General features: G+C 37.1%; 1 protein-coding gene and 1 non-coding gene across 3 annotated transcripts; both read right to left on the reverse strand.

Moving 5' to 3' along the window:
* On the reverse strand, nt 1-27,528 carry NAA50 (N-alpha-acetyltransferase 50, NatE catalytic subunit). 2 transcript variants are annotated; one of them, XM_045502090.1, is made up of 5 exons: nt 27,179-27,528; nt 4,963-5,096; nt 4,419-4,538; nt 3,928-3,994; nt 1-2,960 (listed from the first exon to the last, which is right to left on the reverse strand). In XM_045502090.1, the coding sequence occupies exons 1-5, from the start codon at nt 27,184-27,186 to the stop codon at nt 2,783-2,785; spliced, it is 507 nt and encodes a 168-aa protein (XP_045358046.1). In that variant the 5' UTR covers nt 27,187-27,528; the 3' UTR covers nt 1-2,782. The 2 variants fall into 2 exon arrangements, with proteins under 2 accessions (XP_045358046.1, XP_045358045.1); XM_045502089.1 differs by having other exon boundaries at nt 4,963-5,099; nt 27,179-27,459.
* LOC123576272 lies at nt 11,815-11,917 on the reverse strand. The gene has a single exon (XR_006701284.1). It is a non-coding gene; the product is annotated as a U6 spliceosomal RNA (small nuclear RNA).
* Nucleotides 27,529-27,580: the final 52 nt, after the last annotated feature.

A 27,580-nucleotide genomic window follows, 5' to 3' on the forward strand; every position in this document is an offset into this window, starting at 1 on the left:
TACCAGAACATCACATAAGTTTATTTCAGATGTAACAGCAATGTTAAAATCAACAAGTTTAATTTTTAACTGCACCAAGTAAACTTAGCCATTTAAGTATTTTTAAAGTTATTCCCTCCAAAAAACTGAGGGAGCTTTTCTTTTCCACCCACAAACCAGTTTCCCAATAGTTCTATTTTTGGAGGACTTTCAATTGATGAATAAATTGCTTTGGGGATATTTTAGAACTTCTTTCCCCAAATTAAAACTAATCTGGACAAATTATATATTGCATAGATTTCTCTGCAGATTCTTTTCTTTAGAACCCAAATCCAATAACAAAACAGGATAATTTTTACCTATTTGCCCCACAGTAAAAACTATCTGTCCAAAAAAATATGGATATATTCTCTGATCTTCCAGTTAATAGGATTGTTTTACCTCAACAATTTTTACGTTCCAAAATAACCAACTCAACATGGGACGTTGAGTCTTTACCGACTCACAGGCATATGAACTAGTGCCCAGCTCCTACGGCTTCTACATCCTCCTCTTCCTTAAATGGATGGAATTACTTAATACAAGTTTGATGTAGGACAATTAACCCTTTTCAAACATTTACAATTCAAAGTCATTATCTAGTGTGGAAAAAGAAAGTATAATGATAAGAAGCCTACGTACTCAATTCAAAATGTAATTTTTTTTTCCCTCCTTAAATAACATGTACTTAATTGTCATGAGGCAGCTATTCAGTTTTCAACAACCACATTTAGGGATACATTCATTGGACTGATTAGATAGTCCAGGTGAAATGGTTATAGAAATAGAGGCAGTGTCATCTCAGAAAACTCATTTATATATCAAAATCTATTTTGATATCTGGAAGTTTACAAAAAGGCTGAATTCTTCAAACTAAGTATGCCTTCTGTAACTCAAGCACTCTTCTGTTGGCAAGAGCAAGCTGAAGCTTATCCATGAAGGTAAAGGTGCTTAATGCTCTTTTTTTCTAAACTTGTATTTGGACTGCTTAAGAAATTGATACCCAAGAAACCAGCATGGTCTTTCTACATTTTTACTATCTTAAGATTAGAATCTTATAAACTCATTCAGCTATCTTCCTTTTCTATATTACTCTTGGCACTCAATTAAGACCATTGAAGTCTACTATACTTTGTACTTTCACATTCTCAAATAAGAACTTAAGATTACAAACTGTGCATAAACACTGTGTAAAATAATTTTGTCATTTAATATATTTGGAGAGATGAGACTTATATTATCAGAATTTACATGAGGATAAATATTACGAATCAAACTTTCTTTTAAAGACAAATGACAAGAAAATTCAAGCCCTGTGCATTGTTTTAAAGTCTAATGAGAACATTTCATGGGCCACCAGTATTGGCAATCTAGAGAATTTTAAATATTGGATATGGGACAATGGAGGAAAACATGAAAACTTCAGATGTCTCCTATCTTACAAAAATTATCAACCCATCCAAGCCACTCCCTATGTGCCAGAAAATGATCTGGCATAAACCAGTCACGTCAGCAGAGGAGGTCACAGTGAAATCTGTGTTATTAACACTTCTAAACTTCTACTTTTCCAAGAATAGAAGCAATTTATTTAACAATTCCCCCTCCCCCAAATCCTTAAACTCATTATCATAGGCACAGAAAATAAGCAAATCTGGGATGTTCTCCAACAGATAAGCAATAGCACAGCTATGTTATTCTCAAAAATACTGTCTAGATACTCTCTCCTATATAATCAAATGCTCAGTGGCCATACTTTTAAGTCCGCATTAGCTGACATTAAATGCATTTATCGTGCCACAAATCCATCTAAGCTTCCTTTTAGGTGTTTTTTAATATGTCCAAGAGACGATACCTGCTTCAGATTTATTTAGGGGTATTGACCTATAAGGACATCAACTCCCATTTTTAAGGTTAGACTAACTATTGTAGGTGTACTGAAGAAAAAGGACAGGAAAAAAAAGTAAATCACAACAAACCTCTTTAGGTCAGTTAAAGGCCATATCTCTAGCTGGGATATTAAAAAAAATTAATCTCACCAGCCCACACTCTAAAAGTTAATGCCACTAATAACAATCAACAGCAGGAAAAATAAACCTGCCAACAACCAGCCCACTCATGTAACTCAAATACGGAGACCAAAGTAAAACACTACCTACCCAAACTGTCCCACCCACCCTCAGCAAGGAAGAAAGAAATAACTGCTTAAAAAACAAAATAAGCTTAGTATTTCTTACAAGGATAACAATGGTCCAACTCCTGAGGTAACACTCAGAAGGACAAAAGGTGGAGTGAAGGCAATGTCTAGGGATTAGCATCCCAGTCTTGAAAACCCAAAGTACCACAAACACACTAAACTTGTCTTTGAATTAGAGAACAAGATATTGCTGCTGTTTCTTTTTGTCTTTTGATATATACAACATTTCGTAGGCTCTGCCCTTCAATGTGAAAGCAGGACATAAAAAAAAATTGACACTGACACCCAAATTTTTGGGACCATATATATCTTAACTATGAAACCAAACAGATCTATACCTCCTCCTTCCTACAATCAAACCACCTCACAAAAATAAGAAAACTAAAACAATCCAAACATGATTAATTTTGAAAGTCCTTGGAAGTATTAAACCTTTTAGAGGAAAGAAAAAGAAAGGAGGACAAACAAGAACAAGGTAGGAGAGGGAAAAGAAAGATGGGGTAAAAAAATCAATGGGCCTCTCTTTTATTTGGCGACAAGCAAGTGCAAGAAAGTTCATTTCTAATTTGTTCAGTTGTCTGTCTTTTGCACATCTGCATTCTGGCCAGAAGGGACTTTGAGGTTTTTCTGCAGCACATGAGCATCTGCGGGCTCTATCCTCTTATAGTAGTTCTTCTTTGTCTCAATAATCTCAAAGCCAAACTTCCTGTAGAAGTCAATTGCAGATTCATTGCTGATCTGGACATGCCTAAGATATAAGAGGGTATCAGAAGAAAAAAAAAAAAAAAATTAAGAATTCATCAGCTTTTGCGTATTCTGCAAATAGCTTCATATTGGTTGGAGCTGGAATACTGCAGACATTTGTTAGACTCTCTTCACAATTACTAGTTATCAACAAAGACTGAGTATTCATTTCAGAAAAACTTGGATGACAAATTTACACCTTTAACCTGTTACATCTTCAAGACAGCTGGCTGAATTTAGGAGACTCAGAAATAGAGTTTACTCTTACAATCGAGAAAGGGTAAAGTATCCTAGCTAGCATAACGTTTTTCATTGCAAGGAGAGAAAGGATTCCTGGAATTATAAATGGGTAAATACCCACAGGGATGATCCAATGACCATATTAACACATGCAGAAAAAACATGACAGAAAAATGATATATTGTCTCAAATGCCTAAATATAGCCTCTAATAAAAAAAAAATGCTATATTTTAAAAATAAATTTGTGCTTTGTCAATTACTCCTCAAAACAGCATGACATAATTTAATCTCTCCCAGTGCCAAAGTTAAAATGAGAATAATCTTAACATTGGTATTATCAGATAAATACTCTTTGATTTTGATTATTAAACTCTACTACTAATAAGCATGTCACTGAGAACCTTAAACAAAACCCAGAAAGCAAACAGATGGCACAAGAATAGTATTAATGATACTAATTCTTCAGTTCTGAAGACTTTAGTTTTAATCTTGGTTTCATCCCTGTGACTTCAGAAGCTCCCACCCCAACACAATAAAGCAAAATGAGAAAGTTTTATCTCAGGTTCCTGATCTATTATTGAAACAAAACAAAAACTTCATAACCACTACTTCCATGCTTTTTCCAAAAGGCAATGAAATAAGGAACCAGATTTTAAAGTTTCCAGTAAAGATTTCTATTGCCAATATATTAAATTCTTTACATAAGAACATTAAATATCATTTAACTTACAGATAGATGTTGTCAAAAGTGCCATCTTTTTCACAGATGTTTAAGACATGATTTAACATTTTCGTTCCTATTAACAAGACAAACAAGTAATCTTAGAAAAATAATGTTTATATTACACATCTAAATGCCATCTTAATGTTTATTGAATCCTAAAAGAATTTGAGGTAAACACTAGACCACCTGATTTTTGAAAAATTTGTTCTCTCCCTACTATCTACATATGTTAAAAACTGCTAGTAGAAAAGCAACCTTTACATACAAGTCCTTCCAGAGAAAAGGAAAACAGAAAAAGCAAAAGGGACATTGATGACAAATCTATATAGGGCTTCCAGGTGAATTAGGTTAATAAATAAAGTTATTTTCCACCTTATATAATTCAGTAACTCTTTCCCAATACTCTCAAAAGAAATGGTTTCACTCATTGGGTCAGAAACAGTAATGATGTATTTATGCTTCTTTACACACACACACACAAAAACAAATAATTTTACCTATTCCTAGCCTTCGGTATGGTGCCAGACATCCTAGTGTCATGATGTAAAGTCTCTTCTGATTCTGTGAATGATCCACCCTACAGCACACTGCACCTACTGCAATATCATTGAAATATGCTGCCATGGAAAATATAAAAATATTAAGTTCAAAAGACAGAATAACACATTTTATTGAATCTTCCTCCCCTTCTGTAAGGGCTAAATTACTGCTATCATAGCATTAAATTTTATCAACTACTCTGAATAGCAAAAGCCTCAAAAATTTTCTACATCTTTTTACGGATTTAAGCATCTAGAGTAGACATATATGTGAAACATACAGGCACATACTAAGTAAGAGAGAAGGTATTTAGCATTTTCTTTTAAAATTCAAATATTTTGTCTTGATTTCTCTGAGATCCTTCTCAAAACCTGGATCACCCCCATTTCCTCACTTGTAAAATAAAGAGATTAAATTAGTTAACTCTGCTCAAATATTAAAAACTAAGGGTCAAGAACACCAACAAAACAAATGAAGTGAGAAAAGAAAAAACTATTATACCAAGTTTTGCTAGCTCGCCAACCTCCAGCACATCCTTGTAGAACTTGTCATTGTAGCTGACTGGAAAGATGACCTGGTTTAATCTCTTCAACTGTTTGATATTGTGTGGTGTCACATCTCCCAGCTCGATCCGGCTACTGGAACAAACCAAAATGTACTCAATAAAATATAATTAGCTTCATTTGTTAAGATAAACATACTAGTACCAAGTCTTTTTTACATAATTGATAAATCCAACCTTTCATACTGACTTTATATTCCTACAAAGATTACCATTTATAAGACTCTGCCAGCCATTCTATGCAGATTCAATTTGTAGCATTCATATGATTATATATTTAGAGACAAATATGATAAACAATAATTACTCAGAAGGCCAGACTAAAAATCTACACAAATGCCAAAATCTTCCTTGTAGTTTACAGTTTTTAGACAACTATTACTGATCCAAAGGACTGATGATACCAAATATTGACAAGAGGGTAGCAAATGGGATTCTTATAGTCTGCTGGTGAAAATGTAAATAGATACAGTATCTCTGGAACACAATCTAGTACTATGTATCAAAAACCTGAAAGGTACATCTTCTTTGTCCAAGTCTATTCTAGAAATTTATTCTGAAAAATAATCCAAATGGACAAAAATTATATACATTGAACTAGGAACCACTACATCAGTTACATGGGGTGGTATTCAAAATCCAGATTCCTAGACCTCACACCCCACAGATTCAGAGGTAGAATCTATGGCAGTGGAACAAAGGAATGGAGGGGGGGGAACTATTTGAAAACTACTTATCAAGAATGCAACGGAAGCATTTCTGAAAAACCATGATGTAATCAAAACAACTGGTTCTGTGGGAAAAGGAATTAAATCTAAAATGATTCAGGCTCATAGTAAAAAAGTTGTTTTGCCTATAATTCTATCAACAAAAGGATTTTTTTAATAGCTCAAGTCCATTTCTCCACCATAAGCTAAAGGTTGATCAAATGTGACAAGACAAACCTGAACAGCATCTACGCATATATTTCTTCCTATTACCACTAGCAGTGTCATTAGTGGAGTTGCTTACATGCATTATTGGCCTTCTTAAAAACCACAACAGTAGATGATAAAATCCTTTAAAGAAAAGAAGATCAAACTGAAATAAAAATGAGTTGAAAAATAAAACAATCTGATGTCAACCAAGCACCTAGATAATGTGGGTCCTACGCACTGGGTGCTAATTCCAGATCACAATGGCATTAGTCAATAGCAGGGAAGTACAGACAATACACCCTAATTGATCATTTGCATCATATGTACATAGGTTTTGAAAACTTTTGGGAGAAATGACTAAATGAGAATGTTAATCTTCACACTTCTAAAATGGCTAAAACAAAACAAAAAAAAACAACAAAAAAAAACAACTAAGTGGCCTCAGCAGGGAACTGATTAAATAAAGCATGCATGATATGTTTATCTTATTACCACAAAAACATTGATATACTATTTGGCGGGGGGGGGGGGGGGGGGGGGGGGGGGGGAGGGGAGGGAGGGGCACAATCTAAATATATATAACATACAATAAAATAGCTTTTGTTAATATACAGAAAAAGCTTTAAAGCATATACAAAAAATGTGTAGTCAGAATTGTGAGAGGCGCCTGGGTGGCTCACTGGGTAGAGCATTCAACTCTTGATCTTGGGGTTGTAAGTTCAAGACCCATGTTGGGTATAAAGATTATACTGAAACATACAGTCTTTAAAAAAAATTTTTTTTAATTGTGTATAATTTAAAAAACACTATTCTCTGAAATGTTACAATTCAGATTATCAGAAAGTATGAATAAATTATAGTTCTTAATAACACAAAAACTTTATTACAGACCATTATGCTTATTTGGAACTTTAGCCTTCCTGCCTCAATTATTTCATTTTTATTAATTACTGTGCAACCACTCTTGCATATCTTGATATTTTCTTAAGATCTGAGCACACAGTTTCTTAGTGGCCACACAAATTATTAAGAGGCCAACACCACAGTAAAAAATAGAGATTTCTCTGGGGCGCCTGGGTGGCGCAGTCGGTTAAGCGTCCGACTTCAGCCAGGTCACGATCTCGCGGTCCGTGAGTTTGAGCCCCGCATCAGGCTCTGGGCTGATGGCTCAGAGCCTGGAGCCTGTTTCCGATTCTGTGTCTCCCTCTCTCTCTGCCCCTCCCCTGTTCATGCTCTGTCTCTCTCTGTCCCAAAAATAAATAAACGTTGAAAAAAAAAAATTAAAAAAAAAAAAAGAGATTTCTGTTACACTCTTTTCCAATTTTAGACATATAATTAAATATGGGTAAATGGCCTAAGTATTTTACAACTAAAATGACTTCCCTCTGTGAGATTCAGGTGTTCTTTAACTAGGTTTTATCTCCCTAAGAACAACTCCCCTCTTCATAAAAGCACACCCTGGCTTTGTCTTCCTTAAGGCTGAAGGAAATAACATTTCACCCTAAATCCTCTTCTAATTAAAACCTACTTAGGCTCACTTACCACCATCTACCACTCAGGTTTTTTACTGGTAGATAGTGTTATGCTGTAAAGTACAGAACATTAAAATACAGGGATCACATCTTACCTACACTATTCTTTTTTTTTAGAAAAAGGATTCCTCCCATAATTAATACAACTATCACTTTTTTTTTTTTTTTTTTTTTTTTTTTTGGTAAGAACATTTAAGTTCTACTCTCTTAGCAAGTTTCAATTATACCCACAGTGGTATCAGCTATAGTCACCCTGTTATACATTAGATCCTCAGACTTTATTCACCTTATAGCTGAAAGTCTATACCTTTCTACCAACCTCTTCCTATTCCCCCCACCCTGGCAACCCCTTATCTACTTTGTTTCTATGAGTTTGATTTTTTTGTTGTTAGATTTCACATGTAAGCAATACCATTGTCTGGCTGGCTTATTTCACTTAGCAGAATGCTACTCTTTCACTGAGTATAACACCCCAAATTGAGTATCGCAATCAAAGAGTCAGTCTCCGTATTTTATCCATTGCAATCAAAGAGTCAGTCTCCATATTTTAAAACAATCACTGAAAAACTACATTATGAAGTCTAATAGTAAACAATAAAGAAAAACGTAACCTAGGAAGCCAACCTCCTAAATTATAGTGAAAGAACACATGTTTTTCAAAGTTTAAGAATGATTTCTAGGTGGGGCGCCTGGCTGGCTCAGTTGGAAGAGTATGCAACTCTTGATCTTGGAGTTGTGAATTTGAGCCCCACATTGTGTGCAGAGATTAAAATAAATAAATACATATACGCATATAATAAACACTTAAAAGAAAAAAAAAGAATGATTTCTAGGTAATCACCACACTTCAAGCATCTTTATAATTTTTAAAATAACAACCAGGTATTTCTTGACTTCATACAAAAGGAAAAGGTGGTTATGGTACAATGTGCTAGAATTAAACCAAATAAAAGTTAACTACTAAAAAAGTTTCCAGCAGAGTAGGCAGAAAAAGCTTAAATACAGAACACTGTATTAAATCATTAGGGAACACCAGCTTAATCTTTCCCTGTCTAATCAAGTAAATAAATAAATAGCATGTCTTGATTAAAAAAAAAAAAATGTCCATCACCATAGAAATTACTCAGGAAGTGAAAATCCTGTAAGACTACTAGAAATAAGTTTGATGTATATAGTCTCCCTATATTTTTCTCTGTGTGTGTGTGTGTGTGTGTGTGTGTGTACGTACACACTTCAAAACAGAATTGGTATACTATGAATATCGTCTGGTGGCTGTTTAAGCATCTATTAAATATAACTTTGTCAGCAAAATTCACCTTCAAATACAGTTTAACTTTCATGAACATGATATGTCTGATTGAAATGTAGTATTTCTGTAATCTTGACCACTCAGCTCTGAATTATTTTAAGATGTGGATATTCTAAATATATCAAGAGTAATAGCAATTTATAATTTAGCAAAGAACGTGTATCAAAAGCATAGAGTGCTATGCAGAAATGTTAAGAAAATGAGAACATGACTGCACACAATAAGATTTAGAAGTGAAAAGAACTTCTAAAGTAAGTCAAAAGGAATTCCAAAGTCTCTATTAGAAAATTAAACAGAGGGGTGCCTGGGTGGCTCAGTCGGTTGGGCGGCCGACTTCGGCTCAGGTCATGATCTTGCAGTCTGTGAGTTCGAGCCCCGCGTCGGGCTCTGTGCTGACAGCTCAGCGCCTGGAGCCTGTTTCAGATTCTGTGTCTCCCTCTCTCTGACCCACCCCCGTTCATGCTCTCTCACTGTCTCAAAAATAAATAAACGTTAAAAAAAAAAAAAAAGAAAATTAAACAGAGGTTTCATGAATTCTGTGAATTTGAAATTTTCTAAAGTTTTTTTTTTTTTTTTTTTAACGTTTATTTTATTTTTGAGACAGAGAGAGACAGAGCATGAACGGGGGAGGGTCAGAGAGAGGGAGACACAGAATCTGAAACAGGCTCCAGGCTCTGAGCTGTCAGCACAGAGCCCGACGCGGGGCTCGAACTCACAGACTGCAAGATCATGACCTGAGCCGAAGTCGGCCGCCCAACCGACTGAGCCACCCAGGCGCCCCGAAATTTTCTAAAGTTTTAATGAACATAATAGTTGCCTATTCAAAGCATAACCCGGGTCTATTTCAATAAATATTTGAACACCTATGTGCTAAAACCTGGAGTGCAAAGGAGTTTATACCTAGTAGGAAATACAGGTATATGTATATATTGATCACACATATATTAACACACATTACATATATACATACGTTACACATATATACATAATTATGTGTATATATGAAACACAATATCTTAGTAATAGCACTTGCACACAGTACAAAAGTAATACTAGAATAAAAATGATCCTGGAAACAGATGTGAAGGGTGACTTAAGAGTTTGTTCTGTAGGAGGGTAAGAAATGAATTCTAAGGAGAGCACAGAACATGAACAAAATAGCAACGATGTATTCTCCAAACTACAGGCAGTCTGATTTGGTAAAACAAAGCTTACTGTTGTGTACTCTGTGACAGTCTTCCTCACCAATGCATTGCCTGCAGAGGTGGCAGCCATCTCCTACTTGGCATCATGGCCACCCGTAGACCTCTGGTGAAGCCCAAGACGCTTAAAAAGTGGACCAAGGGGCGCCTGGGTGGCGCAGTCGGTTAAGCGTCCGACTTCAGCCAGGTCACGATCTCGCGGTCCGGGAGTTCGAGCCCCGTGTCGGGCTCTGGGCTGATGGCTCGGAGCCTGGAGCCTGTTTCCGATTCTGTGTCTCCCTCTCTCTCTGCCCCTCCCCCGTTCATGCTCTGTCTCTCTCTGTCCCAAAAATAAATAAACGTTGAAAAAAAAATTAAAAAAAAAAAAAAAAAAAAAAAAGTGGACCAAGAAGTTCATCCAGCACCAGTCAGCTGATGTGTCAAAATTAAGCGCAACTGGCAGAAACTCAGAAGCACTGACAATAGGGTGCAAGGGCCAGATGCTGCTGCCCAACGCTGCTTATGGGAGCAAGAAGAAAACAGAGCACATGCTGCCTAGTAGCTTCTGGAAGCTCCTAGGTCACAATGTCAAGGAGCTTGAAGGGCAACAAATCTTGTTGATGGGCAACAAATCTTAATTGTGCAGAGACTGCTTACGATGTCTCCCCCAAGAGCCACAAAGCCATTGGGGAAAGAGTAGCCAGCTGGCCATCAAAGCCACCAATCCCAAAGCCAAGCTGTGCAGCAACCAAAAATGAATAGATAGCTTATGTGCATGTCGCATTTGTGTTAATAAAACCATAAAATTACAAAAAAAAACGGGGGGGGGGGGGGGCGCCTGGGTGGATCAGTCAGTTAAGTCTGACTTTTGATTTCAGCTCAGGTTATGATCTCCAGGTTTGTGAGACTGAGCCCTGTGCCAGGCTCTGCCCTGATAGCATGGAGCCTGCTTGGGATTCCCTCTCCCTCTCTCTCTGCCCCTCTTACACTCACGCTCGCTCTCTCTCAAAATAAATAAATAAAGTGAAAAAAAAAAAAAACGTGTGCTTTGTGTAAATGTGGAAGCTGGGATTGGAGAGGAAGGAGAATCAATTTTATGAGGAGCTTGCACATCAAGATGGTACTTGCCGGTCTTCTCTATCTACACTTATTCTCTAGGTTGACAGTATCATAATCTTATGGCTTTAATGCTGCCATCTTCCAAATCTCTCTCTGGTTTAAAGGTCACTCCTGAACTCCAAAGCATCTGTAGTAGACACCTCAAATTAAACCTATCCAAAACAAGATCTCTGATCTTCCTAAAATCTGTGTCACCTGCAGCTTTCTATGTCGATAGCCTCTTTATCCTTAGCTGCAGGTTACTACTCTCTTACCTCCTTTAAATCTTTATTTAAATGATACCCCCAAGAAAGCTTATTCTGACAAACCTGTTTTTATTTCTTTATATTCCTGATAGGCTTTCTTATCAATCAGGATTATGTTTAGCCTTGAACAAAATTTCAAAGTGTTCCTTCTTACTCTTCAGTTCTGTCAATGTTTGCTTCATGTATTTTCAAGTTATATTACTAAGGGCATAAATTTGGGACTGTTATGAGTTGATGAACTGCTGTAATATTCCCTGTCTTAAAGTCTACCCTGTTCATCAATACAGACATACTGCTTTCTTCTAATCAATGCTGCATCATGTATCTTTACCATCTTTTACTCTCAACCTCTCTTTATCCTTATACTTAGTTTCTTTTGTGAACAGCATATACTATAGAGTTTCATTCCTCTAATTTGACAACTGGAGTATATTTTTTTACATAATTCTTCAAATATTATGCAATGTACATGTATTACTTTTACTTATTAAAATAGCATGAAAGAAAAAAGGGAAAATGTCATCACATTGAGTCATGCTAATCCTCACTGTATCGTTCCAATTTTAGTATATGTGCTGCCGAAGCAAGCACTTGACAACTGAAGTATTTGGTCTGTCAAGACTTAATATAATTACTGATGTAATCTATTCCAATCCACCAGCTTGCAAATTTTCTGTATGTAACAACTCTTAGTTGTTCTTTATTTTTCAAGCCTTTTGGGAGGGATCAACTTTCATTCTCAGCTTTTAAAAAGTATTATGGGCCCCTGGGTGGCTCAGTCAGTTAAGTATCTGTCTGACTCTTGATTTTGGTTCAGGTCATGACCTTTTGTCAGATGAGCCATGTGTTGGGCTCGGTGCACAGCCTGTTTGGGATTCTCTTTCCCTCTCTCTGCTTAACCACGCCCCCCCCCCCCAAATAAACTTAATAACATGTCTTAAAGTTTACATAAAATTAAATCCGCTTTTTTCCTGTATAGTTCTACTTTTTACAACATGTATAACGATAGTTTTCAAGATATAGATACATCACCCCCAAAATCTCTCGACCCTCTGTAGTTCAATTTTACCACCAGTCCTAGGCAACCATTAATGTTTTCTGTTCCCCATATCTTTGCCTTTTCAAGAATGTCACTTAAATGGAATTACATAATACATAGCCATTTGCTTGATTTCATTCATTCAACATAATGCTTTTGACATTTACCACACCGTTTTAGCAACAGTTCATTCCTTGTTATTGCTAAATAATATTCCACAGTATGGATATACTATGGTTTATCCTTGTGTTGAAAGGCATTTAGGTTTAGAGTTATTGGTGATTATGAATAAAGTTGTTATACACATTTCTCTATGGTTCTTGTGTGAACATAAATTTTTAATTGCTTCTGAATAAATACCAAAGAGAGGTAACACTGGATTATAAATGTATCAGAGTCCCAGTTTTTCTGCATCTAGAATTTGGCACTGTCAACCTTTAAAAATTTACACTACTCTAATGGGTATGTAGTGACATTTCATTGTGGTTTTAATTTGCATGTCTCTAAGTAACAAATGATGTAGAGCATTATTTCATGTGTTTCTTTGCCATTGGCAGAACTTCTTCGGTAAAGGAGCTGTTCAAATCTTTTGCCCATTAAAAAAAAGATTTCAAGTGTATTATGGACACATGTCCTTTGTAAGCTAGTATACTGCAAATAATCTGAAGCCCCTTCCTACCTTTTACATCTTACTTTTTTTAATGTTTTATTTATTTTTGAGAGAGAGACAGAGTTCAAGTGGGGGATGGGCAGAGAGAGAGGGAGACACAGAATCTGAAGCAGGCTCCAGGCTTCATGCTGTCAGCACAGAGCACAATGCAGGGATCAAACTCACGAACCGCAAGATCACGACCCAGGCCCAAGTTGGACACTAATTAACTGACTGAGCCACCCAGGCGCCCCTATTTTTCTCTTAAATAGCCTTGAGGTATAATTTATAAACCATAAAATTCATGGGTTTTTTTTCCCCCCTTAAAGCTTACTGAGAGAGACAGAGAGAGAGAGAGAGAGAGAGAGAGAGCGAGCAAGCATGGTGAATCAGGGGAGGGGCAGAGAGAGAGAGGGAGAGAGAGAGAATCTCAAGCAGGTGCCATGCTGTCAGTGTGGAGCCCAGCGCAGGGTTCAAACTCACAAACCCTGAGATCATGACCTGAGCCAAAACCAAGAGTTAGATATTTAACCAACTGAGCCACCCAGGCACCCCTGAAATCCGTATTTTAAGCGCACAACTCAATGATTTTTAGACTATTTACAGACATGTGCAACCATAACCTCAATTCAGCTTTAGAACATTCACATCACACCCCCCAAATCCCTTGTGCAAATCTGAAGCAAATGTCCTTTCCTACCCAAAGTCAGTCACTAAATCTACTTTCTTTCTATAGATTTGTTTTTCCTGGACATTTCATATAAATGGAATCATACAATAAACATGATCTTTTGCACTGCACTTCTTTCATGTAGTGTGTTTCTGAGGTTCATCCATGATGTAATGTGTCAGCAGTTGAACAATATTCCATTGTATGAATATACCACATTTTGCTTATGCATTCACCACTTGATGGCCATTTTAATAATATTTACTTCATGGGCCATTATAAATTACACTGTTATGAAAACTGCATACAAGTCTGTGTGTGGACATAAATTTACTTTCTCTCTGGAGATACCTAGAAATGAGATTGCTGGGTTGTATGGCAAATATGCTTAACTTTTTAAAGAAACCGCCTTTGGTAGGTAGAATAACAACCTCCAAAGTATGTCCATGTTCCAATCCTAGCAATCTTGACTATGTTATTTTACATGGAAAACGCACTTTGCAGATGTGACTAATACCTTGAGATGGGAAGATTAACCAGGACTCCCTGGGTGGGCCCAAAATGTAATCACAGAGGTCCTTAAAAGTATAAGACAACAGAAGCAAAAGCAAGAGATTTCAAGATGCTACACTGCTGGCTTTGAAGATGAAGGGCCACAAAACAAGGAATGCAGGTGGCCTACAGAAGCTGAAAAGGCAAGAAAATGGATTCTCCTCCAGAACTTCTGTAAGAAACACAATGTTGTATTAATTTCCTAAAGCCGCCTTGACAAATTACCACTCGATAGCTTAAAACAGAAATTTATTCTATGGAAGTTACAGAATCTGGAAATCCAAAATCAGGCCAGTAGGGCCATGCTCTCTGGATTTGGACTGGATAGAATTCCTTGCCTCTGCCAGCTCCTGGTGGCCTCAGATGTTTCCTGGCTTGTGGCAGTAACAACTAATGCGTTTCTCCATCTTCACATGGTGCTCTGTGCGTGTGTGCCCCACCTCCTCTTCCTTTAAGGACAATGGCCACCAGATTTAGGGCCTACCCTAATCAAGTATGACCATCTTAATTACATCTGCAAAAACCCTATTTCTAAATAAGGTCATGTGCCAAGGTTTCAAGTAAACATGAATGGGGGCACGCGTACTATTTAAAATCACCATTCATACTAATACCCTGACTTTAGCTCAGTAAAACCCATTTCAGACTTTTCACCTCAAGAACAAGGTAACAGACTTGTGGGGTTTTTTTTAATTTTTTAATTTTTATTTTTCAGACAGAGAGAAAGTAGGAGAGGGGCAGACAGAGAGAGGGAGACACAGAATCTGAAGCAGGCTCCAGGCTCTGAGCTGCCAGCACAGAGCCTGACACGGGCCTCGAACTCACAAGCCATGAAATCATGACCTAAGCTAAAGTCGGATGCTCAACCGACTGAGTCACCCAGGCGCTCCCAGATTTGCGTTTTTAAGCCAATAAGTTTGTAGTAATTTGTTATGGTAGTAATGGAAAACACTGCTAAACTGTTATCTGAAGTGGCTGCACCATTTGCATTCCTACCAATAACAGTTTCTCCACATCCTCACCAACACTTTTTATTGTCTCTTTACAGCCATTTTACTAGTGTGAAGTGATAATCTCATTGGATTTGCATTTCTCTAATGACTACTACTGTAGAACATCCTTTTTTATGGTTATTAGCCATTTGTACATCTTCTTTGGTGAAATATCTATTTAAGTATTTTGTCCCCGGTCTAGGCCTGAGAATAAACCTACAATTTTAACATTAATTAATAAAAGAATTCCCATTTTTATACTGGATTACTTATTGAGTTGTAAGAGTTCTTTATATCATATATATATATATATTTATTTATATTTATATTTATATATTTTGGGGACAAGCCCTTTATCAGATACATAATTTGCAACTATTTTTGCCCAACTTTTGGCTTGCCTTTTCATTCTAACAGTGTACCATACTAGTGTAAACTGTTACTTATAGGGGGAACTGGAAATTCTCAGTATCATCTTCATAAATGTAAAGCTAAAAACTATTCTAAAGTAACTTTGTTTTTTAAAAAAGAAGAAGGAACTGTCAGATTAAGAGATGATAAAGGGATGCCTGGGTGGCTCAATCAGTTAAGCATCTGACTTTGGCTCAGGTCATGATCTTGTGGTCCTTGAATTCCAGCCCTCCATCAAGCTCTGTGCTGACAGCTCAGAGCCTGGAGTCTGCTTTGGATTCTTTGTTGCCGTGTCTCTCTGTACCTCCCCCACTCACATTCTGTCTCTCTCTCTCTCTCTCTCAAAAATAAACACTAAAAATTAAAAAAAAAAAAAAAAAGATTATGAGATATTTCAGCCAATGAAAACGTGTGGACCTTTTTGGATTTTGATTTGAAAAAGACATTTACAAGACAAATGAGAAAAAGCAAATACAGATTGGGTGTCAGATCTTAAGATGCTATTAGATGTAACAGTATTAGAATTACTTTTTCTAAAAAGTCCTTCCATGATAAAGATTCATACAGTAGTATTTACAGATAGAATGGGATAGTATGTCAAGAATTTCCTTTGAAGTACTCCAACGAAAAAGGGAAACTACTAATAAAAGATGAAAGAACATGAGAATTAATATTATTTATTGGAATTGAATGCATTGAGGGCTCAATGCACTATTTACTTTTGAAGATGTTTGAAAATTTCCGTAACAAAAAATAAAACAAACATATGTTACTTATTATATAAGGAACTACAAGCTGTAATATTTTGCATTTATGTTGTTTTGTAGCCAACTCTGTCCAAGAAAGAACAAACGCTAATTTTGATACTAAAACTCATAGCAGAAAGCATCTGATGCTTTATTCTCTACTACTTGAAAAACAGTAAAAGGCAAGAATTTCAAACCTTTAACAACCACAACCCCTCAACTGCCAGCTGTACCAAGCCTCCAGTTTGCAGAAAAGCTGAATGAGAGCTGGATGAAAATGAGCCTTCCATTCTGATATAGGCTTCCTCTTATAAATTCATAAGTCTCAGGATAGTCTGTTATACAGTCTTTACTTTTGGTGTAAATGGCCTACATGTTCTGACATTTTTTTCCCCATTAAAACTACTATCAAACATTGTTTTGGTAAGATCTATCATTTGAAAAATTATTTACAAAATGTAGTTAAAAATTTTTTTTTAATATTTATTTGGGGGGGGTGGAGGGGCAGAGAGAGGGAGACACAAAATCTGAAGCAGGCTCCAGGCTCCATCTGAGCAGCACAGAGTACAATGCGGGGCTCTAACTCATGAACCATGAGATCATGACCTGAGCCGAAGTCCAGCGCTTAACCAACTGAGCTACCCAGGCGCCCCTATATAACGTAGTTTAAATGCTACCTAATGTGATTAGAAGCAATGTTGATATTAGGTAGATAAAAACAGATACTAGAGGGAATGCATCCAGAGTTTTTCCATTAATTTAACTCATAAGGAAAAATCCCCTTTTGTAACACATCACTTTGAGAGTTATTTCCTGGAATAAAAATACTGCATAATATACATCCTCTGATTATGTGAACATATCACATTACCAAGAATATCATAGTGAGGGGCACCTAGGTGACTCACTCGGTTAAGCGTCTGCCTCTCAATTTTGGCTCAGGCCATGATCTCATGGTTCATGAGACAGAGCCCTGTATGGGCTCTGCACTAACAGCAAGGAACCTGCTTCGGATTCTCTCTCTCCCTCTCTCTACACCTCTCCTGCTCATGCACACTTTCTCTCCCTTCCTCAAAAAAAGTATAATAGTGAATTAGAACATTTAAAACCACAACTACTAAAAAAAAATACTTGAACTTTAGGGGTAAACGAACAGGAGCCCATGAAGAAGTCTGAGAAACAATTTTCAAGAGAGGAGGGATAAGGTCTGGAGAAGTAGTGTCACAAAAGCCAAGAACGGATTCCAAACCTGGCTATACACCAGAATCACCTTGCCAGTTAAAAACTCAGATTTCCACATCCCACCGTGGAATCTTTAATGATTAAAGCTTCTTATATCAACCACACAAATTTAATACCCACCTAAGTTAATAAACTTCCCACTGCACTGCATATGTGTAAATTTCCATATCCAAATATTCCAGTGAGGGAAAAAGAGGCTAACGATGGTCACAGAGAAGTGGATTTCACATAAAATATGGAATCATTTTCCTTATGTACGTTTAACAGTGTATTACACTATAGCTAGTATTGAGAGCTAGTCTCAAATTCAAATCAGCCTGACTCTTGAAAAATGGTTTTTAATCACTACACTGTTTACTTACTTTGGGTAAGATTTCAATGTAATTTAACACAAACTATCTTAATTTATCAGTTTAGGACCTCTATTCGGTAGATAAGCCTCAAATTCCTGGACTAAAAGTCAAATCTGCTACATCTAGTAGACTCAACAGTTTGTTTTTAAAGTTGGTTGCTAATATTTAAATCAGAAGCTTTTACATAAAGCCTACATTTCTGGCCTTTTTTTTTTTTTTTTTTACTCATTTACCTTATCTGCCTGTTCCTGGGTTCCTGTTGGCACTAGTTTACAACCCTAACTGTAAAAAACTGAATATAGTAGTAATTAAACAAACTGAATTATTCTTTTGGCTCAAGTAAATTCATGTGACACGTTATTTTTTTGTTTTTCAAATCCATAACAAACCCCAATGTTTCTTCATACCAAAGATTTTAGAATAAGATCTAAAAGGGGGAGGAGGATGGTGAATGATATAGCAAAAGTGCCCTTGTATATCAAGCCCTTAGATTTGGAACACAGCTACTGGCCTCCTACTTTATACAGCTTGTTAGTTATTTGTATCAGCACCAGAAGATGAATCTGTTACTCTGTCAAATCTCATACCATCTTTGCACTTAAAATATGGTAGCAGAAAACTTTTTTTTTTCATTTATTTTGAGAGAGAGAGAGAGAGAGTGCACACACACAAGCAGGAGAGTCAGAGAGAGGGAGATAGTGAATCCGAAGCAGGCTCTGCACTGTCAGTGTAGAGCCTGATATGAGGCTTGAACTCACGAACCAGGAGATCATGACCTGAATGGAAATTCAAATGCTTAACTAGGTGCCCCTGTGGTAGCAGCAAAACTTTACCTGTGGCTTAAAACAAACACTGTGTCACAATGAGATAATGCATATTAAGTATTTGGCACAGCAACATCAGATAATAAGCACTCAAATGTTTTTAAGCTATTAAAAGTAATGTCAATTATGCCCATAATTATAAAAACAAAATTTAGTGGCAATATTCTGAAGGGCCACAAGATGGAGATATGACTACACAAAAGTAGGCCTTTCTCTATAAAGTCTGACTTTTTAAGTTACATTGAAGAGAAAATGAAGAACTGTATAAAGCTTAAAGCCTAACCATTTATATTTTAAATGAGTACTGAGTACACCTCAGCACAAAATTTTAACTGCTTGGTCATTTCTTGTGCAGAGTGTTTGATCTGGAAGGGAACTTGGAAGCCACTGGGTCCATTCCCCTTCATTTCACAGATGATGGGACTGAAGCCCAGAGACAGATGTACCTGTAAATTATACAGCCAATTATCAACAAAGCCAGAACCAGGCCTATGTCTACACATTACCATTATAGTGCAAGATCAGCCACCCATGACTCCCCTCAAAGGAGTCCTTTCTACTCCTCAAGGTTGAGAGAAATACCAAACCTGAAACACTTATCTAAGGTATACTAATGATAAAAGGGATTTGCATAAAATTTGGGCTTAGAGTTGGTAATTGCCTTAGCTAGCATTAATCTGGTTCTACACTCAAATAAATTACATAAAAGATAAATTCCTTTAACTTACAAGTCCACTGAGCATTTATCAAAGCACGGCTTAAATACTAATTGTTCAAGAAGTCTTAACCTGTCATCCCGCTGAGATTTCCACCTCATCTATATTATACTGTTTGTACCCTTCCTAGGCACAGTAACTCTGTACCATTCTAAGCATTTATTTTTATACCTTACCTCTTCTACTGAACTATAGGACTTAGGGTAGGACCTCAAATATTTCAAGGAATTGATGAATTACTCCCAGTAAGTCCAAGAATCTCTAGGCCTTTAATTTAACTGATGGGCTTTCTCTCACCTAGATTTTAGAGCAGTTTCTCAATCTTAGTACTACTGATATTCTCTCTGGGCTGAATAATTCTTGGTTGTGAGGGGCTCTGTGGTAGAGCACTGTACAATATTCAGCATCATCTCTAGCCTCTACCCACTAACCTTTCCACCCCATTATGACAACCCCAAATGTCTCCAGACATTACCAGATACGCAGGGGGGAAGGTGTGACCCTCCTTGAGACTTACTATTCTAGAGGTTTTACAAATATCAAAAAAGTGGTGGTGAGTGGATTAGCTCTGCAAGCTGTATGAGTGCAAGAATCAAGTGTGCAAAAATCTCAGCAATTATTTGCTGGGATACTAGAAGTGTTAAACACACATCAGATATAACCTACTTAAATAACCTGAAAATGAAATAACTGAAATGAAATAACTTAAATAACCTGAAAATAACCAAATTATCCTTTGAAAAAATGTTCTGTGATCATCCATCCATACATTCAATTAAGAGAACTCCTTCCCAGCTATGGCTTTTCCCTTACTACCTCCTAAATGTTTTTACTTCCAAATCTCTGAATCCAAACACATATTCCCAACTGCTTACTAGTTATCTCTACAGGAATCTCAAACTCAACACATTGAAAACTGAACTCATCATCCTCTATAGGAAATTGGAACACGTATCTCTATTCTCTATTTTAGGAATAGTCCCATCACCCATCCAATATAAAAAACTTAGTTTTAGATGTACTCTTACATCCCATTTTAATCCCTGTTAATTCTGCTCCCCAAATATCTTCATAACCTATTTTTACCTATATCCCTTCTCTAAGCAGTATGCTTCAGAGCATCATTTCAACACAAATTCTAATGGCTTAATTAAGGGAAATAAGACTAGAACGGAGACAAAGCCATCACAACACACTCAGAATAATCTTTTGAAAATACAAATATGATCACTTTATTTCTAATGCTTAAGATCTTTTAAGAGCTGCATATAATCTGCCAAATGAAATTCAAATAGCACTGCAAATAAAGCCCTCATCACCTACGTATGGCCACTGGCCTCACCCTCCCTCTCTCCCACCAAGTTTTTGGCCATATAAAGCTACTCAAAAATTCCAGAACTCACTGAGCGAGCTTCCTTGCCTTCTTGATTCACCTCTGTAATGGTTTTTTCATTAGTAAACTAAAGATACTATACCTATAAATATATTAGTAGACTATGGGTGCTATCTTAGAGCTATCGTGGCATTGAGAATCTATGGTCTGGTATTAGGTAACTATTAAAAAAAAAAAAAGTAAAAGTGCCATGAGGGGGAGGGATGGGAGAGCAGGTCTCAAAAGGCAGACACAAGAGCAAAATGAAGAAAGCGACTTAAAAGAGAACAGTTCAAATATGCCCCATGATTCCAAACTTTTGTTTCTTGGTATCACAGAAAAGTTACAGCTGATAAGAAACCAGGGATGGCAAACGAGTGACACACATGCCATAGCAGTCATGGTAGATATTAATAGTCAATGATATCACTTTTTTTTGGCAATCTGAAAATTCATCAAAGCCATCAGCAGATTAAATACTGATAAAATATTATCAACAGACTAGAAAGGGCACATGAATTTCAACCTTTAGTTGTTCCTGTTCAGGTTTAAGCTGTTCTCTTTAAAGACAAAGAAACCAACTCCCAGAGGTAAAAAAAACCTACCAGAGACCCTACTGCTAACTATCGTTAATGGCACACTGAACTATAAAACGTGGTTGCTTTTAGTTCAATGTTTTTTGCATTAAAAGTAAGTCTCCTTTATGAAAATAAATTATGCTATGAATAACAATCTATACAGATGGGGGGGGGGAATCCAAGTATATATTTAAATATATTTTAGTTTTCTGAAAAGAGAAATAAATGTTTAAAATGCTGCTAAGTACAATTCTCTTTGCTTACACTAGTTTAGCAAGCTCTGTAAAAAATTTCTTCTCATGTTCTAGGTCCTAAACTGGCATCACTCTGACAATATTCACTAATTTGAATGTCTCAACCCCATTTTCTAAATACTATATTTGACTGTTTTGTAATTTGAAGTCAAAACACAATCAATATCCAAATTGATAAGCTATACAAGTAACAGATAAGCCGCAAAGATATACAAATGGCCAGTAAAAGTGGGAAATGTCCAACCTAAGTAATCAAATTAACAGTAACAAAAAAGGTGGGGAGAGAAATACCATTTATCATCTAATCAGCAAAGCAAAATTAAGAGTTAAGACTATTATGTGAATATGTCCCCAAATCCAACCTGTAAAGAAATTATTTCTATCGTTTTACAAACGCTCAATGTATGCTACTCATCCCAGAAGAAGGTAATTTATACCACTGATGGATGAAACATCTTCCTCCATTTCCTTATTTTCTGCAAGTGCCCCTCCCCTTCCCCATTAGCCCTTGGAGAAGAAAAAGGCACTCACACACCATTGGCAGTATGAACTGCCACTATCTTTCTAGAGGTCAATTGGCAACAAATATCAGAGATTTTAAAATGCCAGCACCTTCTGATCCAAAAAATTCACTTCTAGGGAATTATCCAAAAGAAATAAGAATGTGTATCAAGTAGTTTTATACACAAGCATTTACTCCCATATTATCGAGGACTGAGAAAAGCCTCTGGACTTCAAAAACAAGGGTCTTCTACTAACAGCTTCAGCCATGATAGAGGCAGAATTACAGATCACCCTAGCTCAGGAAAGGCAAATGCATACTTCCAATTTATCCCTTCTCCATCCATAGCAGACAAAGTAAGTGGATTACAATATTTTAATCTAAAACCAAGAGTGACCTCAGAATCCTTCATCAGAGGCATAACCAGTCATACACTATCTGTTGGCCCACAAACTGCACATTTACTATTTAGAAACTCCATCTGAAAATTGTATCCTAAGGAAAAAGATCATGTTTTACACAATTTTTATTTTCAGAGTCTAGTCCAGCACTGTCCAAAATAAATACAATTAGAGTCACAGATGTAATTTAAAAATTTCTAGTACCTACATTAACAAGGCAAAAAGAACAGATGAAATCAATTCAACGTGTAATCAAAATAGAAATTATTAATTTCCCTTTTTTAAAAAATCTTTTTTTATACCAAGTCTTTTAAAAATCCAGTGTGGGGGCGCCTCGGTGGCGCAGTCGGTTGGGCGTCCGGCTTCAGCCAGGTCGCGATCTCGCGGTCCGTGAGTTCGAGCCCCGCGTCAGGCTCTGGGCTGATGGCTCAGAGCCTGGAGCCTGTTTCTGATTCTGTGTCTCCCTCTCTCTCTGCCCCTCCCCCGTTCATGCTCTGTCTCTCTCTGTCCCAAAAATGAATAAACGTTGAAAAAAAAATTAAAAAAAAAAAAAAAATCCAGTGTGTATTACACGGCACATCTCAATTCAGATGCTAATTTTCCTCTCAAATAATTTACATTTACATTTCACAAAATTTATAGTAGATTCACATATCCACATTGTTCCAAACATACCAAAAAATTGTCCAACAACACTGAGTATCAGTTTTTAAATTTAAAATTGTAATTAAAATTTAAAATTTAGTTTCTCAGTAACACACGCCACATATCAACTGCTCAACAGCCAAATGTAGCTAGTCACTACTGTATTAGACAGGACTAACATTTTCCCAATAAGTTAGGCAGTGAATGCATATAGAAACTGATGGAAGAGATCAGATCAAGAGAAAGCAGTGTTCATGATAGGACAATTACATAATTTTGTAGTTATTAAACTGTAATACACACAATTTTCATTTCTATGATGAAAAGGAAGTTTCTATCAGTTGCAACTGGTATTTAATGGTTTCTGTAAGCTGTGCTTAAAAAAAAAAAGTATTTAAATAAAGAATTGAGAAATTTTATCTTTTTAGATGGCACAAAGCTGGAAACCATAGCTAATACCTGGAAGAGAAAATCAGGAGTCAAAAGATTTCCACAGGCCAAAATGGAAAACGTAAGCAAAGTGAAAGTTAATACAGATGTTAGTTTGGTCCAGCAAAAGCACTATCTTTGAAAGATAATGCTTTATATGGATAACCTTTAAAAATCTTTTTCAACCCAGAAATTCTTAATTATTCTTCATGTGTTCAGAATTTTACCAACAACCGTCCATGATTTTGGGGGAAAAAATCACAACACTGATGTCAACACTGCATTAGTCACCAGTGCACACATCTTTATTGGTAACAGATCTACTTTCTAAATTATATAATGATGCTATTTACAAACAGATGCAAACATCTAATCTTATGACTTATGATGTAGTTGTACCTGGTCATTTACCTATTGAAAAAGAAATCTTATAGTTTATTTTCCCTTTATTTCTCCCTTATATTGGTTAGGTCATTTTATTGATTTTCTAAAACAAATCATGGTACAGGTAGGTTATATTTTATGTGAATTCATCTCAATACAGCAAGGAACATTACAAAATATTTTAAAATCCAGTATTTCCATCCACATCCCACAAAGTATTGGCTTCATAGAAGCTTGGAGTACAAACTGGAGGTTTACAAAGGTTCCTGAATTCTCCTTCAGACTCACTGCCTGTCCCCCAACAAAAACAGCAATACAACCTTAAAAAACCCGTTTTATTGAAGTACAGAATTTGTATGGTAAAGGGCACAAATCTTGTTCACAGTCCAATGATTTTTCAAATATACATATACATCCATGGAATCAATATCCAAAGTAAAGATAGAGAATATTTCTAGCACTTCAGAAAACTCCCTTGTGCTATCAAAGATAATCATTATTCTGAGTTCTTCAACATAGATTCCTTTGACTGCAGAATCTTTGATTTTAATATTTTAATTAGTAAACTACACTGTTCTGTATACTATACTTACATTATTGTCATCTACTTTCCCATCTTTGCATGTATTCACATCTTGTTAAAGACATTTTTATTAGAATTTATACCCCTTTGCTACAATTGAAAGGTAAATGAATTCAGTTTTACTTTCTATTATACTAATTATATTGCCATCTCTGTCATGGCTGTAACTTCTTGCTTAAATATCACCTTCCATAGAGAGGAATAATAGATAAAAAGGAAACAGTATCTTGTAATATACCTCAAATTTCTAGACCATGCAAATAAATGCATGCAATAATGAAAAACTGGAAATTTATCTACTTTCCTACGGAGGAAAGGCAAATGCATGCCAACACAATGGAATGTCTTCCTGCTACTACCAATAAAAACTAAGTAAAAATATGAAGAAAAATCAAATAGTAACTTTAAAAAGTTTGAAAATGATAGTGAATATAGGCAACAATATAAAACATTTAAATAGTAGATTGAGTTAGAATTAGAAGTTCTTCAAGAGTCAGGACTATAATGCTAACCACCTTGTGTATAATGATACAAGTCTTTGAACTCAAGGATCTTAGAATCTTTCAAATAATGCCTATTATCTTCATTTGTTCAGTGCCTTAAATCAAGACTTAGAAGTGAAAAACATTTTAAAGTCCCATCTTACCTGGGAGTTAGTTCATTTGGGAAGTTAAAGGGACTATTCACAGGAATAGTGAAATCATCTTAAAAATTTACCATTACGAGGAACGCAACTTTAAGCTCCCAATCTTAAGTGATAGGAACTAGACTTAAGGACTCTTCATCCTCTAAATTTGGCCAGTTACTCGTTTCTCGGGATTTGTTACCATCATGTTGTTACACATATAAAACACCATTTTAAATAAAGAGCTAATTGCCTCATGAGTGTATTAACTGAAGGAAGATTGTGAATAATATTGTTCGACCCCATTTCTATTGCCAAGTTAGGTATCAGAAAGAACATTACACCCTAGCAAGACAGAGTTAGACCAAGGATTTTGGCTCTAAACACCCAGAATAATTTCTTGGAGGCCTTCCTTTATAAATCCATGCAGAGTCTCAACCGTGAGAACTATTCAGCCTCATTTTTAGTACTCTTAACAGAACAAGAGAAGTATTGCTCGCTGATGAGAACACAAAAATGAGTAAGAAACAGCGTCCATACTAAAGGGAAAAAAAAGAAAAATCTCACTAAATTATATTGGATCATATATAAAATAGCCAAACTTCCTAGTTCATGATTCAAATACTACAAATACTTCCCATACCTCAATTAATATCCTGATTGGAACTCTTTAGAATTTGACGTGAAATAGTGCAGGTACTACAAAAATTTCATTATTCCTAAATTTTAGTGCAAACCATACAATTAAGCATTAGAATGGATTTCCAATATTTAAAGCAAATCAGAGCAGGGAATCATATTACAGACCTAAGGCCAAATCAAACTTTCTTGGACCTCTTCGACCCCACACACATATACATACCAAAATAATATTCAGAGCCTTGTTTTAGGCAGCATGAGATTATTTCGAAAGTTGACTTTTATTTCATACTCAAAAGGCTGAACAGTTTGGAAGCTCGAACATAGTTACAATTCTTTGACTAGCTACAATAGAAAAAATCTCAGAAAGCTTTTAAAACTGATAAAAGGAAGGCTTCAAAACGGCTTTGATTTAGGAAATATTCTCAAACACTGTTACGTAATTAATATTTTAACAGTATGTAATTTAATAGTAAGGTGACATCATCCAAATGGGAAGAGTTGAACCAATATAAACCCTAATTTGATCCAAGAGGAAAACTATGAAAGAGTATTAATTTTTCTAATCACCTGAAAAAAGCTTCTGAGGAGTAACCAAGAACCCCCTCACAGCACGGGGGCAATAGTAAACTACTGGAGCAATAGCTCCACCTACTGATCGGCAATACTTCCTTAAACATTTTGGCACCCCAACACTACAGAGCTCACGCTCTCTCCCCCTCCTCCACTCGCTCTGACCCAACCCAAATCCAGTTGAGTCACTAGCTCTTAATACTCATCCCATGCTCTTTATTCCAATTCCTTCTCCCTCCAGAAGGTTCTGTCCAGCTCTCAAGTGTAAATAAGACTGAAAGGTGTCAAAGACCGCAGTTGCTAGCGTTGAGCCTGGGTCTAAAGAGGACAACCAGATCACTCCACTTGGAGTGGCGGGCCGGGGGTGGCTCAGTCGTCCGCTCCCAGGTAGGAGGCCCAAGGAACCTCACAAGAGCTTTCCCCTGTTGCCCCCCTCGGCTGCTAGTCTCCGCTCAACCCACACTCGTCCTCCGGGCCGAAATCCTGCGTTCCCCGCGTTTTGCCCCTGCTGGCCCTTCAGCCCGCCAAGAGCCCGCGCCGAGCATCCGCCTCCTCCGTTGAGCAGAGAGAATCCTAGAAATCTCCCTCCGCCGGGTCTTCGCCCGGAGTCTCTCCCCTCCTTCGCAGCCCCTCTCCCCCCGCTGGCCGGGCCCTGCCCGGCTGCCCTTCTCACCCTTTCATCTTCCCCGCCTGCTGAGGCCGTTGTTACCGCGGATATCAACGCCGTTGTCGTCGCCGCCCTGAGCTCTCTGCGCCCTCAGTTCGGGCCACTCAACCCCCACAAGCCGGCCTCCCCACCTAGGGCAGGGAGCTGAGCGAATGACGGAGGCCGCGGGAGTCGAGCGCAGCCCTGCGTCTCCGAAGGGGGCGGGAGTGTCTCCCGCCGCCGCGCTGTGCCGCCGCTTCTCCACACGTGCACACCGGGCAATCGACTCCCGCCCGCGGCCGCCGCCAGCCAGACCCGCCGCCGCGCTGTGACCTTTCACCCCGCCCCCTCTGCGCGCCGGCGCGCCGGCCGCCTCGCGCGCAGCCGCACTGCTGTTCTCCGTGCACCCTTCCCCCTCTACTTCACGAC

The sequence above is a fragment of the Leopardus geoffroyi genome, chromosome C2 (assembly GCF_018350155.1).
Source record: "Leopardus geoffroyi isolate Oge1 chromosome C2, O.geoffroyi_Oge1_pat1.0, whole genome shotgun sequence".
Lineage (NCBI taxonomy): Eukaryota > Metazoa > Chordata > Mammalia > Carnivora > Felidae > Leopardus > Leopardus geoffroyi.